Here is a 13,789-nt window from a genome sequence, read left to right as displayed (position 1 = left end):
CGCCCTGCTCCGCGGTACCCGGGTCCCTGTGCCCGGCTGCACGGTGCCATAACCCCGCAGACTGCTCCACCGTGTCCCCTTTCCCTGTCCCCTTCTCCTCGGTGTCCCCATCCCTGCACCCTGCTCTGCTGTGTCCCCTTCCCTGTCCCCTTCATCTCGGTGTCCCCATCCCTGTGCCCTGATCCGCGGTGTCCCCATCCCAATGCCCTGCCCAATCGCATCCCTGTGCCGGTGCTCCGCGGTGCCCGCATCCCAGCCTGCGCAGAGAGCAGCTGGAGGGGTTTGTAGGGGAGAATCCATCTCCCTGCTGCTGCTCTCCAGGAGGGTCTGGCTCTAAGGGCGCAGGCTGGGTCTGGTGTGCAGCTGGGAGCTGAGGTTTCACCTGCAGAACCAGACCAGGCTGTTTGGAAAGGTGTAGCTGTTGGGTTCTCGTGAGGGTGATTGCATCCTCCGGAGGGGCTGGATTCTCTTGGACCACTTTGCAGACAGACTTTTGCTGCCATCAGCTGGAGTTTTAGCCTTGGTTTTGTGGGCAGAGCTGGACAAAGCGCTCCGCACCCACACCGTGGATTGTATTTTCCTGTTGGTTAGGCACAAGCAGACTTGGGAGAGTTACAGGAACGTTTCTGGCTGGTGGGAGAGAGAGACCTCCAGACTCACAGGAGCACGTGGCCAGGCGAGGAGGCTTTGCTGTCCCCTGAAACAGCAGCAGCTCAGATGCACCCACATAGTTTCATTTGCCAGACCATGGGGCTTCGTGGGCTTCATGGTCACCTTCTTCATTTGAGAGACTAGAAAGGCAGTGATGAAAAACCCTATCATTTTTTTCTTAAGCATGAAAAGATTTCTTTAAGTTCTGTGCTTTAAAAGAGGAGTATTAGAATAGGCAGTGGCAACAGGTTAGAGGATCTTCAGTGGCTTTAAAGAAGCTGTTTTTCATAAACTCATAAAAAAGACAAGTATAGACTACCATATTTTGCACTTTTGAAACTTTTTCTGGTATGGAGCAACCATAATTTTATGATCCAGAGGAATACTCTGACCACTTGAGGTAGGGCAATGCTGCTCCATTTCAAAGCGAAAAAACAAACCGTCTGTATTTTAAGCTTGTGCCCTGCATTTCTTGCCTTCCCCGCAGGGAAAGCTCCCACAGCAGTCACGAGAATCCTGTGGGAGGATGGAGATGGTTGGCAGAGTTTGACTTACAGACTTCTGGAGAGGCATCACTAGTCTGGGGATCTGTGATTGTAAGGAAAATCCAGTCCCAGTATAGCCCTGGGAAAAGCTGCTGGCTGAGCAGTGGCGAGTTGGTATGTCTCTGTACGCTGCTGTCCTGGGATGTCTGCAGAAGGACTGGGGAGAAAGAAGGTTTCTTCACAATTTTTTAAAAACTTTCCTGCAGGTCAACCAAGTGTTGTTTTCCTCATGGTGGAGATACCACATATTCATCATTAGAAGATGAAATGTATAGCTACGTTTGGAGGAGAATAGAGGACTGCAGGCTTTATATCACCAAAATCCTCCTTACACCCTCAAAGCTGGGCTTGTGCAGAGGTTAGGATGGGCCTGGGCATCAGCAGTTCCCTGCTGGGCTGCGGCCCCGTGGGAATAGCTTGTAGGAGCAGGGTGGGCACATCGCCATCCCACCCTGTCCTGGAGCCAGACCTTCAGCTTCCGCAGCACTGCTGAATTCAGGGACTGAGCGAGGTCCCGTTTGTGTTTTATAGCAATAGAGTCGATTCGCTGTGACACAAAACCCCCTGTTGCTCAGGTAGGCAGAGCCATGAAGGAGTTTGGGGATGAACCTGCAATCCCCAACCCCACATCACCTGGGGATTTTACAAAGTTTATTTGCAGCTCACCATATTTGCAGTTTCAGAAGGATGTTTCATTTTGTGTGGCCTCCCCGTAAAGCCACTTCTTTCTCAAGGTTTACTCACATAGAATGATTATTTCTTTACTTGGCATATATTTAAGGTGGGTTTCTTTATTTCTTCCTCCTTTAACTGCTGCCATCCAGAGGCCAACCGTTTTGTTTAAATTAGCTATTGTTTAAATTAGATATTGTTATTGACCTTCTTCAGCCTTGTTTCATATTTGTCCTCTGCTAGAAAATCAAAGCCTCTTTATTCACGACTCCGTACATATGGCCCTTACAGCACTTTTCTCTGGCAAGAACTTGTATTTTAAAGAGAGGAAGATCAGATTTCAGTGTGTTATGTGGTGGGAAAATGCAGCTTTACAATGCTGTATGCATTAAGAAATTACAGGCCATTGTTTTGCCCTCGCTGCCTGGAATTGGCAGCGGATTTCATGTGACACAGGTCCCTTCCCTTGGCATCCCCTGGCACTACAAGAGCATCTCTGCGTGCCGGGCAGGCATCCCCCTGGGGTAAATCCCATCTGCACCAGTGACTCCAGTGGGGAAAAGTGGGTTTGCACCTGGAGCTCCCACCTTGCGAGGGGTACACGGGTCCCTCGTGTCCCCTCTTCCCCTGTGCATGTCATGCTGCTCTGTTGCCATCAAGTGTGCTCCTGCCCCAGCCCCTTGTGCTGCCCTTGGAGGGTCTGTTCGCACTCTGTGCCGTCCCAGGAGCAGAGGCTGTCCCTGTCCCCATGGCTTCATCAGATGTCACCATCTGGGGACAGACACTGTGTGTTCACAACGCTCTTCTCTCGGTTGCAGGGTTCCCAGCTGAAGGGCGAGACATGCGGTAGGAGCCAGCGCTTCCCACCCAAGAGCGAGACTCGGTTGTGCCACGCAGCCCGGGACGCCGCGGGAGGGACAGGACATGCGCCGCGTCGGCTGCCTCCTCTCGGCACTCCTCTTCATCCTCAGCCTGACCAGCACCAACGGCTTTCCCCTGGCAGGGTAAGTCCCTTTTTTGCCTGCATCTCCTGGCTGTGCCCGTCTGCCCATCACCGTGAGGCATGTCCTCTCTGGGTGATGAAGAGCCCTGCACATGTGCATGAGTGGCTCCCTGGGCTGGCAGGAGGTGGGAAAAGCCTCTGCTGAGTCCTCCTGGAGTCCTCCCGGGGCAGCCAGGGCTCGGCTCGGCAGCCCTTTGCTGGTGTTTGTTCACATCACTGAAGCAAAAAAGCCTCCCAGAGAAAATGCCCCATTTAGCTCCGTGTAAGGGGGACACAAAGCCACTCTGCCCTTTTTGTCAGGAGAGGCAAAAGCGAATCAGGCTCTGAGCTGTTCAGGCACTATTATTGTCTCTTTCAAGCATATCCTTGCACAAAAATAAGCGTGCAATCTTGCTATCATGCCACTCAAGCCATGCAAACAGACCATCAAAGGAGGGTGCATCTTCCCAGCACCGTCCAGGGGCCGCAGGCATGGAAAGCCCCGGCGTGTTGTTGCCTTCTGTGCTCCCTGGGATGCTCCAGTGGCTGCAGTCCCTGGTCCCACAAGCCCAGGAGTGGCAGCTCCAGTGATTCCCTTCCCTTGCCAGGAAAGGGCTCCAACACAAGGCCCTGGGTCCCAGCACAGCCTGGGCATGCACAGCTCAGCTCCTGCGGGGTCAGAGGCAGCCGGGAGCTCGGTGCCCCAGTTTCTTCCCCAGCCAAAAGGAGCTAAACACCCACGTCCCGTAGATGCAGCTCACATTTTCTACAAAGTTTGTTTTTATATTGAAATGCTCTCCTCTAGTGTTAAACTTTCTGCATTCTGGTCAGGACTGAAACCACAGGCTGAATTCCTCGCTCGCACGCACGCACAGGCTGCAGCTATAGCTTTATTCTAAATTTTGCGATGCAAACAATTGCCATTTAAAAATGGCATCTTCTATAGCATTAATCAGTGAGGCTGAGGGGAGGTTTCTGGAGTTAATGGAAGCCAGCTGATGTCCATGCTAATTCCCAGGCTTTTTATTCTAGTTTCTAATAGGGCTGGGAGGCTGAGACAAGTAGATGAGTTTCTCAGTGGGACTGACCTGCTTGGGCTGGAAAATGTTGAAAACAAGTATTTTTAACCAAGAGCACTTTGGCTGTTAACCTTGGGAAAGTTTTTTTAGTGGATCACAGTTATCTTAGAAAGACTGGAGGGTGACTTTCCTCTGGCCTCTACCATTTTGCGGTGATCCTGATTTCTCAGTGACCACCGGGACATTGTTTCAAGAGTGCAAAAGTCTCAGAAAGGAAAAAACCCACCCAGAAAGTGAGTGATTTTAGGGGAAGGGAGGTGATGAATGGAAGGAGAACTGCTTTCAGTAAATCCTCCCTAAATCTGGGCCATGACAGCTCCCCCGGGATGGAGGGACGGTGCCGGGGTGAGTGTACGAGGAGGCGTCAGCGCCTTCGTGCAGGGCTGGGGAGGAAGAGCCCGTGCAGCCTGCAGTGCTCCAGCTTTGTGTCGCTGCCCCAAAGCAGCTTGAAATAACCTCCTGGATTGCCTCACTCGGGCAATCAGCCACTGTAACAACCTCAGGTGGTGTAAACCAGCAGAGCCCCTTTGCCCCGACAAAGGGGGTTGGTTTGTAGCCGGTGCCTGACCTGCTCCTCTCTCCGCAGCCGCAGAGTCTGTGCCGCGGCCCCGCAGAGCCGGGTGGCTGCTTACGCCGAGTCCCACGTCCAGCCCGTCTACCAGCCCTACCTCACCACCTGCCAGGGCCACCGCCTCTGCAGCACCTACAGGTGAGGGCAGCTGCCTGCACCACCCCCCGGTCCCTGAGAGGGGGATGGATCCGTCCCAGAGAGGGGCTGCAGAACGTGGGAGTCCTCAATCCATGGGCAAGGGGCTTGAGCCCGTGTTCAGGGGGTGCCAGTGCAGAGGGTCCATCCGGCTGGTGTGGGAGCAGGGTGGGGGGCTTGGGGCGGATTCTCAGCCCCATCTTTGCATTGCAGGACCATCTACAGGGTTGCCTACCGGCAGGCATACAGGCAGCTGCCCCAGCCCACGGCCTCATGCTGTCCTGGCTGGAGCAGAGCAAACAGCCCTGCGCTGGGCTGCAACAGAGGTAAGAGGCTGCCGTGCCGCCCCGCTGCCAGCTCCCCCTTCCCCAGACCCCTGAGCCGGGCAGCTCAGGTCCCTGGACAAAGCCCCAGCTCTCTGTCTGCCAGGGGCATTTTCCTTGCAAGAAAGCATTTACATTTTCAGCATCACAACCAAATGTGGTTCAATTTCTGATTAATTCCCAGCCTTTCTCTGCTGCCTCGCAGGCCTTTTTCCTTTGGGATTGCTTATTAACTTTATAGCTACCAGAGGATAAATAAAACAAGTCAGTCCTTTCCATATAAATCAGCAGTAATGGAAGAGAAATGCTTTCAGGAGGCAATTGTGATGTACAGAACAAAACAAATGCAAAACGCCAGCAGCGAGTCCATCCCCAGATGGGCTCAGAGCAGTGCCAGGCACTTCCCAGAGCCTGCTGCTGCCCATCAGCCCTTCTCCCTCCTGGCTGTGCTGGCTGCAGGCACCTCAGCCTCTTTCCAGGCTGCAAAACCAAGGTCCTGTTCCCCCCACCCATCCTGCGCCTGGTGCACCCTGCTCAGCTCAACCCCACTGCCTTGGGATGGTGCAGAGCATCCCGGCTGGCACTGGGGTGTGTTTTGCTGTGTGTGTGTGTACCCCACAGTAGCAGGAGAGGGATCTCAGGACCCCCTGAGCTGCCCGGTGACTCTGTGCTGGTGTTTTCTCTCGCAGCAATCTGCTGGGAACGGCGGGAGCTGCGCCTTCCCCGGCAGATGCGCCTGCCCACCTGGCTGGACAGGGCGAGCCTGCCAGACAGGTAACAGCCACGATGCTCCCTGCCGGGCGAGCTTCTCCGGGGAGCACAGGGCTGCTGTGGGGCTCTGGAGCTCCTCTGCCCACAGACCAACCCCTTAGTGCAGCACAGGGACCAGCACCACGGCTCCTCACCGAGCCTTAACACATGCCTGGGGCTAATCCAAGCACAGAGGAGAACCTGTGTGTCACCCCTCCACCCACACACCCCTCCACATACTGCTCCGGGGCGGTGATGCCTGATGGGCTGGCCAGGAAAGGAGGGAAGCTTGGCTCCCAGAAAAGCTCAGCGCTCCCTTTGGCTGCACGGGTGCTCCCAGCCCTCGTGGGCAGCCCTGGCAGACACATTTTCTGTCCACTGCGGCTCCGTGCTGGGTCAGCGTGAGCAGCGGCTGTGCTCTGCCCTGGCTGTGCAGCTGTTACACTCCTGGGGTTGGTTGGATTGTGTGTTTGGAATGCCCCATCTCCCAGGCTTTGTAAACTCTCTCTGTAAACTAAGACGTTCATTTACTGCAGAGACTAAATCTATAAACCAAAAATATCTGGGGGTGGAGGGAAGCCTGGGGATCTCCAGGCACTGAGCTCCTCTCCAGTGTGAGAGCAGCTTGATGCTCCTCGCCAGAGCACAGGGAATCAGGCAGCATGGTGCACACCCCTGCCACGGTGCTCCCCGGCTTTCTGCCCTCCTGTAAGGCAGGGGACGAGCACGTGGCACTGACCCACGCTGGGCTGAGCAGGGCTGAGCGCATCGCTGACAGCTCCGGCTCCAGAGCAGGGGGGAAAGGATTTTTCCACTGCCTAAAACAGATTCACCCGGGCGTGGGAAGCAATTCAGCTCATTTTGCTTTGTGGGAACAGCTTTAATAACTCCCCCGTGTGAGGAGAGGTTACTGGGTTTTGTACACACTTGAAAGGCTGATAGCTCCTCGCCACGGCTGGCTGGAACCCCAAACCCCCAGCCGTAAATCCAGGATGAGAGCCGAGCACTGCCCGCGCCCGCCTGGCCAGAGCTGGGACATTTCTGACCACACCTTTTGTTTCTGGCCCTTTTGTGGGGGGATCTAGCTCCGTCTGGGCTCCCATCACATCCCTGCTGTGCCCAAGGCCACGCAGGGCTGAACCGTCCGTGCCCCCAGACCCCGGTAAGCGCCTCCTCACCGCCCCATCCCTGTGCTTCCAGACGTGGATGAGTGTGCCGACCAGAGCCACGCGTGCGGCCAGCTCTGCGTCAACACGGCCGGGAGCTACCGCTGCGCCTGCTGGGATGGCTTCAGCCTTGCTGCCGACGACAAGGCATGCCAGCCCCTGGTGCCACCCCCTGAGCCAGAATCCTTCAGCTACCCAGGTAATGTGTCCCCTGTTGCAGGACAGACCCGGCTGCGTGGGGCCTTTGGTGGAAGCTGGGATTAACACTGGGCGTCACAGGGTGGCTGGAGCAAGACTGGCGAGAGGCAGGAGAGGGGACAGCAGCCAGAACCCCTCACCTTTATTCCCAGCGACCTGGGAGTCCCTCTACCACGCAAACAACATCCTCATGCACAAATCCAGCCACTGCTCCATCTGCAAAGGTGACAGAGCCCATCCACAGCATGTGGTGGCCGAGATGCAGCTGTTCTCTCCGTCATTGTCCTTGTCCTTCCCGCAGGGCAAGTCCGGAGCCACGAGGAGCAACAAGCGCCGCTGGTGACGGCCCATTATTACTTTTGGTACGCGCTGTGACACTTCAAACTCGTACCGTGAGTAATAATGCGCTGTGGCCAGCCCAGGCATCATGCCATAACCACCTGGATAAAGCCACCTGCCTTTATCCCCTGTCCAGGGCCCTCAGCAGGGACAGTCCTTTGTGCTCACCATGGGACAGGGCAGACCCAGGTGCCAACTAATCTGACAACATGGGCACAAAAGGCCAGGCTTCGCTGGACATCTTGTCCTTCAAGCATCACCCGCTGCTTGAAAAGCTCCCCTGCTTTGTTGCAGGTGCTCCAGCAGCAAGGAGAGGCTTGTGCGCGTTAGCAGCAGGACTCGATGCCAGTGCTCGGAGCAGGCGTTGGATCCGATTGATGCTCTGGGGGCTGGTCCCAGTGGGGCAGACCCTGGGGGCTCACTGGGAGGGGAGCAGAAAGCAGCAGAGCTTGGCCTGAGCCCTGCTGCAACGTCTCTCCCCAGCACCTTCCACTTCACATCAGGCAATGGGCTTTTACTAACTGACCTTTTCTTCACCGTTTTTTCAGGTCCCCCCAGTGAAATGAAGGAAGAAATGAAAGACCTGAAGAGCAGAGTGGAAGCGCTGGAGCAGGTGAGCTTTCGGCACACACCTCTGTCCTGTGGCGGCTCAAGGCCACGCTCAGCCAGCTCCCACCGCAGGCTGTTTGCAGCCAGGGTTTCCCTCCGCCCCAGCTCTATTTTTAACGCCGGGCTGGCCTCACGCCACAGCAATCCCAGCTGTGCTCCACGCTGCCAGCAGTGCCCACGCAGCAGCTCTTCCAGCCCAGTGGCTCTTTGAACACAACCAGAGCCCCGCGAGCCGGGGGGGTTTGCCACGGCAGGCAGCGTGCTCTGTCCCACCGGGTGGTCCTCGGGGCTGGGGGGGACACGCTCATGGCTCCCCTTCTCCCTGCAGAAACTCCAGTTGGTGCTGGCCCCCTTCCACAACCTCATGCCGTCTGCACCGGAGGACATCGGCGCAGACCCCATCAGCCGGCTGTCCCACTCCCTCCAGCAACTGGACAGAATCGACTCCCTGAGCGAGCAGATCTCCTTCCTCGAGGAACGGCTGGAGACATGTAAGTGCTCGGAAAGAAAGTAGGGCTGAAGTATTTCACTCCACCCACGCTGGCCACAGTGAGCAGATGCAGGCCAGCGAGATCAGTCACACATATGCCACTATTAATCTGTATCTCCCTCAAGCTCAGCAGTCTGTAATTAATGAAAGATGAACACAAACAGCCCCTTAGCTTCATTTCAAAGCTGTTTCTCTGGCTGCACCATCTGACTGCCCTTTTAGCAGCCCAAAAATCATAAGATCAGCACATGGAAACATGTCTCTGGGGCAGAAGCAGAGGAGCCCGCTCTCAGCAGTGGGTCATGTCTCGCAATCAGCACCCTCACTGGCTGCGTCTGCTTCCTGTGCCGTTAGAACTTAGAAAAGAAACCCCAACTCTTGGGAAATTAACAGTCCGAAAAGTCAATCAAGAAAGTTTAGGGAGCGTGCAAAACTTGGCAGATTTACGAGCCTGGGAAGCTTTATGTATTTCTTTTTGAAGTCTACAGCCCCGTCCTTTGCCAAGCAGCAGAGCAGAGAGGGGCTCCTCAGTAGCAAATTATGAACAAGAGACACTAACGAGAGCTGCCACGTGTGAAATGGCTGAAGGCAGGGGGTCCTGCTTGGTGTGCTCCCCCGGGGCATCGCAGAGCCGGGCAGCATCCCCTCGGGTCCCCGAGGTGTGTGCAGAACCCTCTGCAGCTTGACTCACAGTAGAGCGCAAACCACATGAGCACGTTATTTTGACAGGCAGCTCTGCGCAGCTCCTTTTCCCATTAAATAACTCCAAACACAGGCAGAAATTCCACGGGGCTGGGCTGGCTCAGTGTGCGGCAGCCTGGTGCTCACGGCAGAGGGGTGAGGGTGCTCGGAAAGACACAAAGGGAAACTGTTTCAGGGAGCATTGAGTCCCACTTCACTGCTTGCAGTAATGGCTTGGATATAAAAGACTCCAAAGAACTTGTCTGAAGAGTAAGGAGCTGCAAATAGACACTTAAAAACATCTCAGGAAGGGGTAAGGGCCAGAACAACCGCGTGTTCCCGCAGGCTGAGTTTCCTGGTATTGCCCTGTACGTATTATTAGTGACAGCACCAGGGAATGTGAGCAGTATCACAAGGTAACATGGATTTATTCCAAGGAATGACTCCCAAGTCCCAAAATCAACTTCTGTCAAGCCTGTTCCAGCAAGTGAAACTTGTTTTTGTCCCTCTCATGGTCTTCAAAGTCCCTGGAGGACACAAGACTGTCCTTTTGTACTCCAGCAAGCACTGGGGATCCCATGGAGGGTTAAGTATCCATCCACTTTGTGCCTTGCAAAGCATTTCACAACTGAACACTAAGATAGAACTGCACCCCCCAGTTACCTGCCCCGTGGAGATGTGTGTAAGGACTAAAAATAATTGTCTTGTCCTTAAACCACCACTGAAGGCCCAAGGTCAGGTCTCTTTAAGTCATAAGCATTTCAGCCCCTCTAAACCTGGATGACCCCCAGCTCAGCACAGCTGTGCCACGCTCGGCTGTCACGCTCACAGCCAGGCAGCAGCGCAACAGACTCCCACCAGCACGTAGCTGTGCCGCAGCCACCCCACACGGTCCCTTCCCCGGCACACGGAGCTCTCCAGGCACTGGAGACTTGGGTGACCAGCAGCGCCTGCTTCCAATTACTGTCACACAGAGCCACGGGGTGTCTGCGGTGGTTCCCAGCCTCCCAGCCTGGACCAGCCAATGTCATTGTCACAGGCTTTCCCACCTTCCTCAGGACACTTTGTGCAGGACTTCCCGAGCCCAGGCGAGGCTGTTGAGGATTGCGACATGCTGGGGAAGAGAGAGTGATGCCCCCAAATGTGGCAGGACAGAGCCAGCCTGGGGGTGCTTGGCAAAGGGAAAGCAGCAAGTGTGGGTGACATTCACAGAGGCTGAGGTCAACCTCATCCTTCTTGGGGAAAGAGACAAACCAAACCCAGGCTAACATCGCTGGATTTTTTGTTTTGTTTTTTTTTTTTTTTTTTTCATTTCTCAGGCTCCTGCAAGAATGAACTCTAGCCGAGTGCCTGCAGAACTGGAGCAAGCAGAATACATCCATAGCTCTTATCTCACTCTCCAGCCGCAGGGCGAGGATGAAGCCACAACATTTACAGGAAGGCACAGGGTAGCAGGAGAAAGCTGGTTTGCCATCAGCATCTCCTTCATTTTCTCTTATAACTCACCTTACAAAACATCACACAGTTACTTCCAAACTGGACTCCGAGCCCTCAGCATCTCACCCCCTTCCTGCTGGAGTGGCAGAAAATAAATGCCTTACCTCACGCTGTTAGTGCCTGTCTGGCTGTGCCAGAGACTGGCTGTACGTGAAGGCGCGGTGCTCAGCTTTGCCTGGCTTTTACTTAGCATCACCCTGGGACATCACTTCCCAGGGAGCAGAGGGGGGTTGTGCTGCCTGTCTGCTTTGCAGGCAAAGGTACGGTGCTGGCTGGCTACAGGGAGCTGGTGCCCATCCCCGCAGCTTCTGTTCTGCTCTCTGGGCCCAGCCTCCCTCCGTGAGCGCTGGAGGGTGGCTGGTGCCTCGCCGCTTCTTGGCACGGCAGCAGCTTGCTCTGAAATTTCCTGCTCCAGCTCCCAGTCCTCTGTGCCACCCCTGGGCCCTACAGAGCAGTAACAAGGATGAAGCTTTTACATGTGTAGAGTCTGTTTTCACTTGCTTTAATAGAAAACCTCCCCCTGCGACATTCCCATCACTAGCACAGAGGGGACAGGGACAAACCTGTGCCATTCAGTGGTGCCAACAGGGCGAGGCCAAGGAGGGAGGGACAGTCCTCTGCAGGTCTGGACTGGGGACCAAGGCCTGGCGAGCCCCAGTGTTTACCCTGGCACGAGCACCCACTGTCAGAGTAGCCGGTTTCTCCCGGACCCGGCAGCCGCAGTGCTGTCAGCCCACACCATGTGCGCCTACCTCCCCCAGGCACTGTTTGCTCAAGCCCAAGGACACCGGTACAGAAGAGCAGATGTGACCAGCCTGGTACAACGCTTTCCTACTCGCCTAGAGCAGAGCTGCGGCAGCTGTGTGCCACATGAGGAATGGGGTGCTGCAAGGATTGTACCAAAATAAATCCTCCTGCTGCCCACACCGAGGCTGTGGGACCATTACTGGCTGGGAAGGTGCTTGCTCCAGGGCGCTGCTTTGCCATGGGCTCCCATCCACCACCTTCCTCTCGCCCTGTGACAGGTCCATCCAGGTATTTGTCCTCCTAGTTCAGGCCAGGCTGTGGCTCAGTGCGAGGCTGGGGTGGAAAAGCACAGCCCTTCTGCCTGTGGGGCACAGGGTGGGGACAAGGACCTGCCATTCCCCTTTGATCACCAAACCTACTTGCTGCAAGAGCTGACCGGTCAGCACCCTGCTCCCTCCCACAGCAGCCCTCCTCCCGCAGCTCCCACACAAGACCAGGAGACTCCTTTCTTTAAATAACCAAAGGTATACTTTCTTTTTTTTTTTTTTTGAAAAGCACATAACATTATTCTCAACCCAATTAAAAGTGAACAGCAGACAGACAACCGCACACAGAGGCACCGCTCCCTCCTCCCAGGTGAGGATCCTGCAGGATCCTGTGGTTATTGCCCCCAGGAGCCCTCCCAGAACCCTCCTGTGTTTAACCTCCATGACAGCCCTTTATCTGCTGCCCGTACAAAGTGCTGGTTCAGTTCCCATCCTCCCACCCCGACCCGTCCCACAGCGGGTCTGCCCCTGAGTCTGTACCATAAGGCCCCTCTGATAAAGCCCCCCCGGCCCCCACCAGCACCAGCTCAGCCCCAGGGCTCCCTCCCCTGGAGACTGCTGGCTCTAGGGGAGCTCCCTGCTTTTCCCAGTTGAGGCTTTAACCCCAAAATGCCACATGACCAGAATCCTACCAACTCAGCCCCAGCCAGGCTGCAAAAGTTGGCTGTGCTGGTTACCCGAGTATCCCCAGGCGGTTTATCTCATGGTTCTACACCCTGCCCCACGAACAGGGGAGCTAAAGCCTCTCTGAATCTGAGTGAGAGGTAATGGTCACCCTTGGAACCAGGAGCATCAACTGCAGCTCCCAGTGAGGGATCCAGGAGCCCTGCTGCTCCATCACCCCAAAGCACATGCAAAACGTCTTTATCTGAACAGGGGAAGGAGCCCATTTCCCCCAAAGGGAGAGCTGAAGCCTTCCGAGCGCCGTTAGTCACAGCTCACCCACCCTACAGCTCTGCAGGAGTTTTACAAGCCGTGCAGAGCAGCAGCTCCACTGCGATCAGCAGAGACACGTGGGACAGGCACCATCTTTTGGCTGCTGCTGACCATGACAAGTGGCAAAACAAGCATGACAGAGCCCTTTGCATCCATAACAAGTGCTGCAGGCAGCAAGATGTCTGCTGCGAGCGGGCTGAACCACCACCACGGCAGGGAGCTGGCAGCACAGTTTCCCAACACCAAGGCAGCTCTGAGCCAACCCAGGTGCGTGTCACACGGCATGCAGAGGTGTGCCACAAACAAGTGACATGTGAGGACAGGTTTGCCCAGGACTCCAACAGATCTGTGCAGTTTTTAAAAATGAAGCTGGCAGCTCTGAATGGTAGAAACAAGCGTGGGGTTTCATTCAGAAGAGGACTAAACTGGCAAGGCTGGTCACCACTCAGCTAAACTGCCCAGACCACGTGTGCTGGCTTGGTCAGACTGCAGCTCCCCTCTCCACTGGGGCACCCCTCAACGAGGAGGTGCACTTGTTCAGACAAGTCTAAAGAGACTCCAAGGCTGACTGGCCCCACACACTCCCCTCTGCAGCCCAGCTGAGGCTTTTGGCCCTAGGTGCTCTCTTCAGAAGTGAAAGACTTGCCTCAGGAGCACCTTGGCAATACAAAGCCCCAGCACAAGATGCTGCTGTGACCCAGGGCGGGGGTCTCAAGGAGACAGGCCCTTCCCCAGAGACCACCTGTGAGCCCCACCATGCCGGATGGCAGAGCTCCAGGCTGCCCAGGGAGGACACCACACTCCCAGTGCTGCTAAAGTGCCAGAGTCTGTATTTTTCACCCAATTCTCAGCCCTGTTTGAGCAGCATCAAGGTTGTGCAGATACGAACGGCTGCCTGGCAGTTTGGATCTGGGACAGCACAGGGGCAGGACTATCCAAGCCTGGAGGAACACACATACCTCGTGCAAGGCAGAGCCCAGCCTCCAGACAGGTTTTTGTTGTCTCCCCACACCAGCTGCCTGAGCTGGGAGAACTCACCTCTCTGGTCATTGAGCCCTTTAGTAGCACAAGTTTGATGCCCGAGAAATTCAT

General features: G+C 55.6%; 1 protein-coding gene across 1 annotated transcript; it reads left to right on the top strand.

Moving 5' to 3' along the window:
• Positions 1 to 2,792: 2,792 nt before the first annotated feature.
• EGFL7 (EGF-like-domain, multiple 7) lies at positions 2,793 to 10,838 on the top strand. Its single transcript, XM_010072598.1, is given in 9 exon segments — positions 2,793 to 2,872; positions 4,516 to 4,638; positions 4,849 to 4,961; positions 5,648 to 5,657; positions 5,659 to 5,732; positions 6,909 to 7,073; positions 7,960 to 8,024; positions 8,349 to 8,511; positions 10,511 to 10,838. Coding segments are annotated over 9 exon segments (816 nt in total). The 3' UTR covers positions 10,534 to 10,838.
• The last annotated feature ends 2,951 nt before the right edge of the window (positions 10,839 to 13,789 follow it).

The sequence above is a fragment of the Pterocles gutturalis genome, unplaced genomic scaffold (genome assembly GCF_000699245.1).
Source record: "Pterocles gutturalis isolate BGI_N339 unplaced genomic scaffold, ASM69924v1 scaffold18347, whole genome shotgun sequence".
In the NCBI taxonomy this organism is placed as follows: Eukaryota; Metazoa; Chordata; class Aves; order Pterocliformes; family Pteroclidae; genus Pterocles; species Pterocles gutturalis.
Note: the sequence above shows the minus strand (reverse complement) of the source record. Positions and strands in the feature narration are given on the sequence as shown.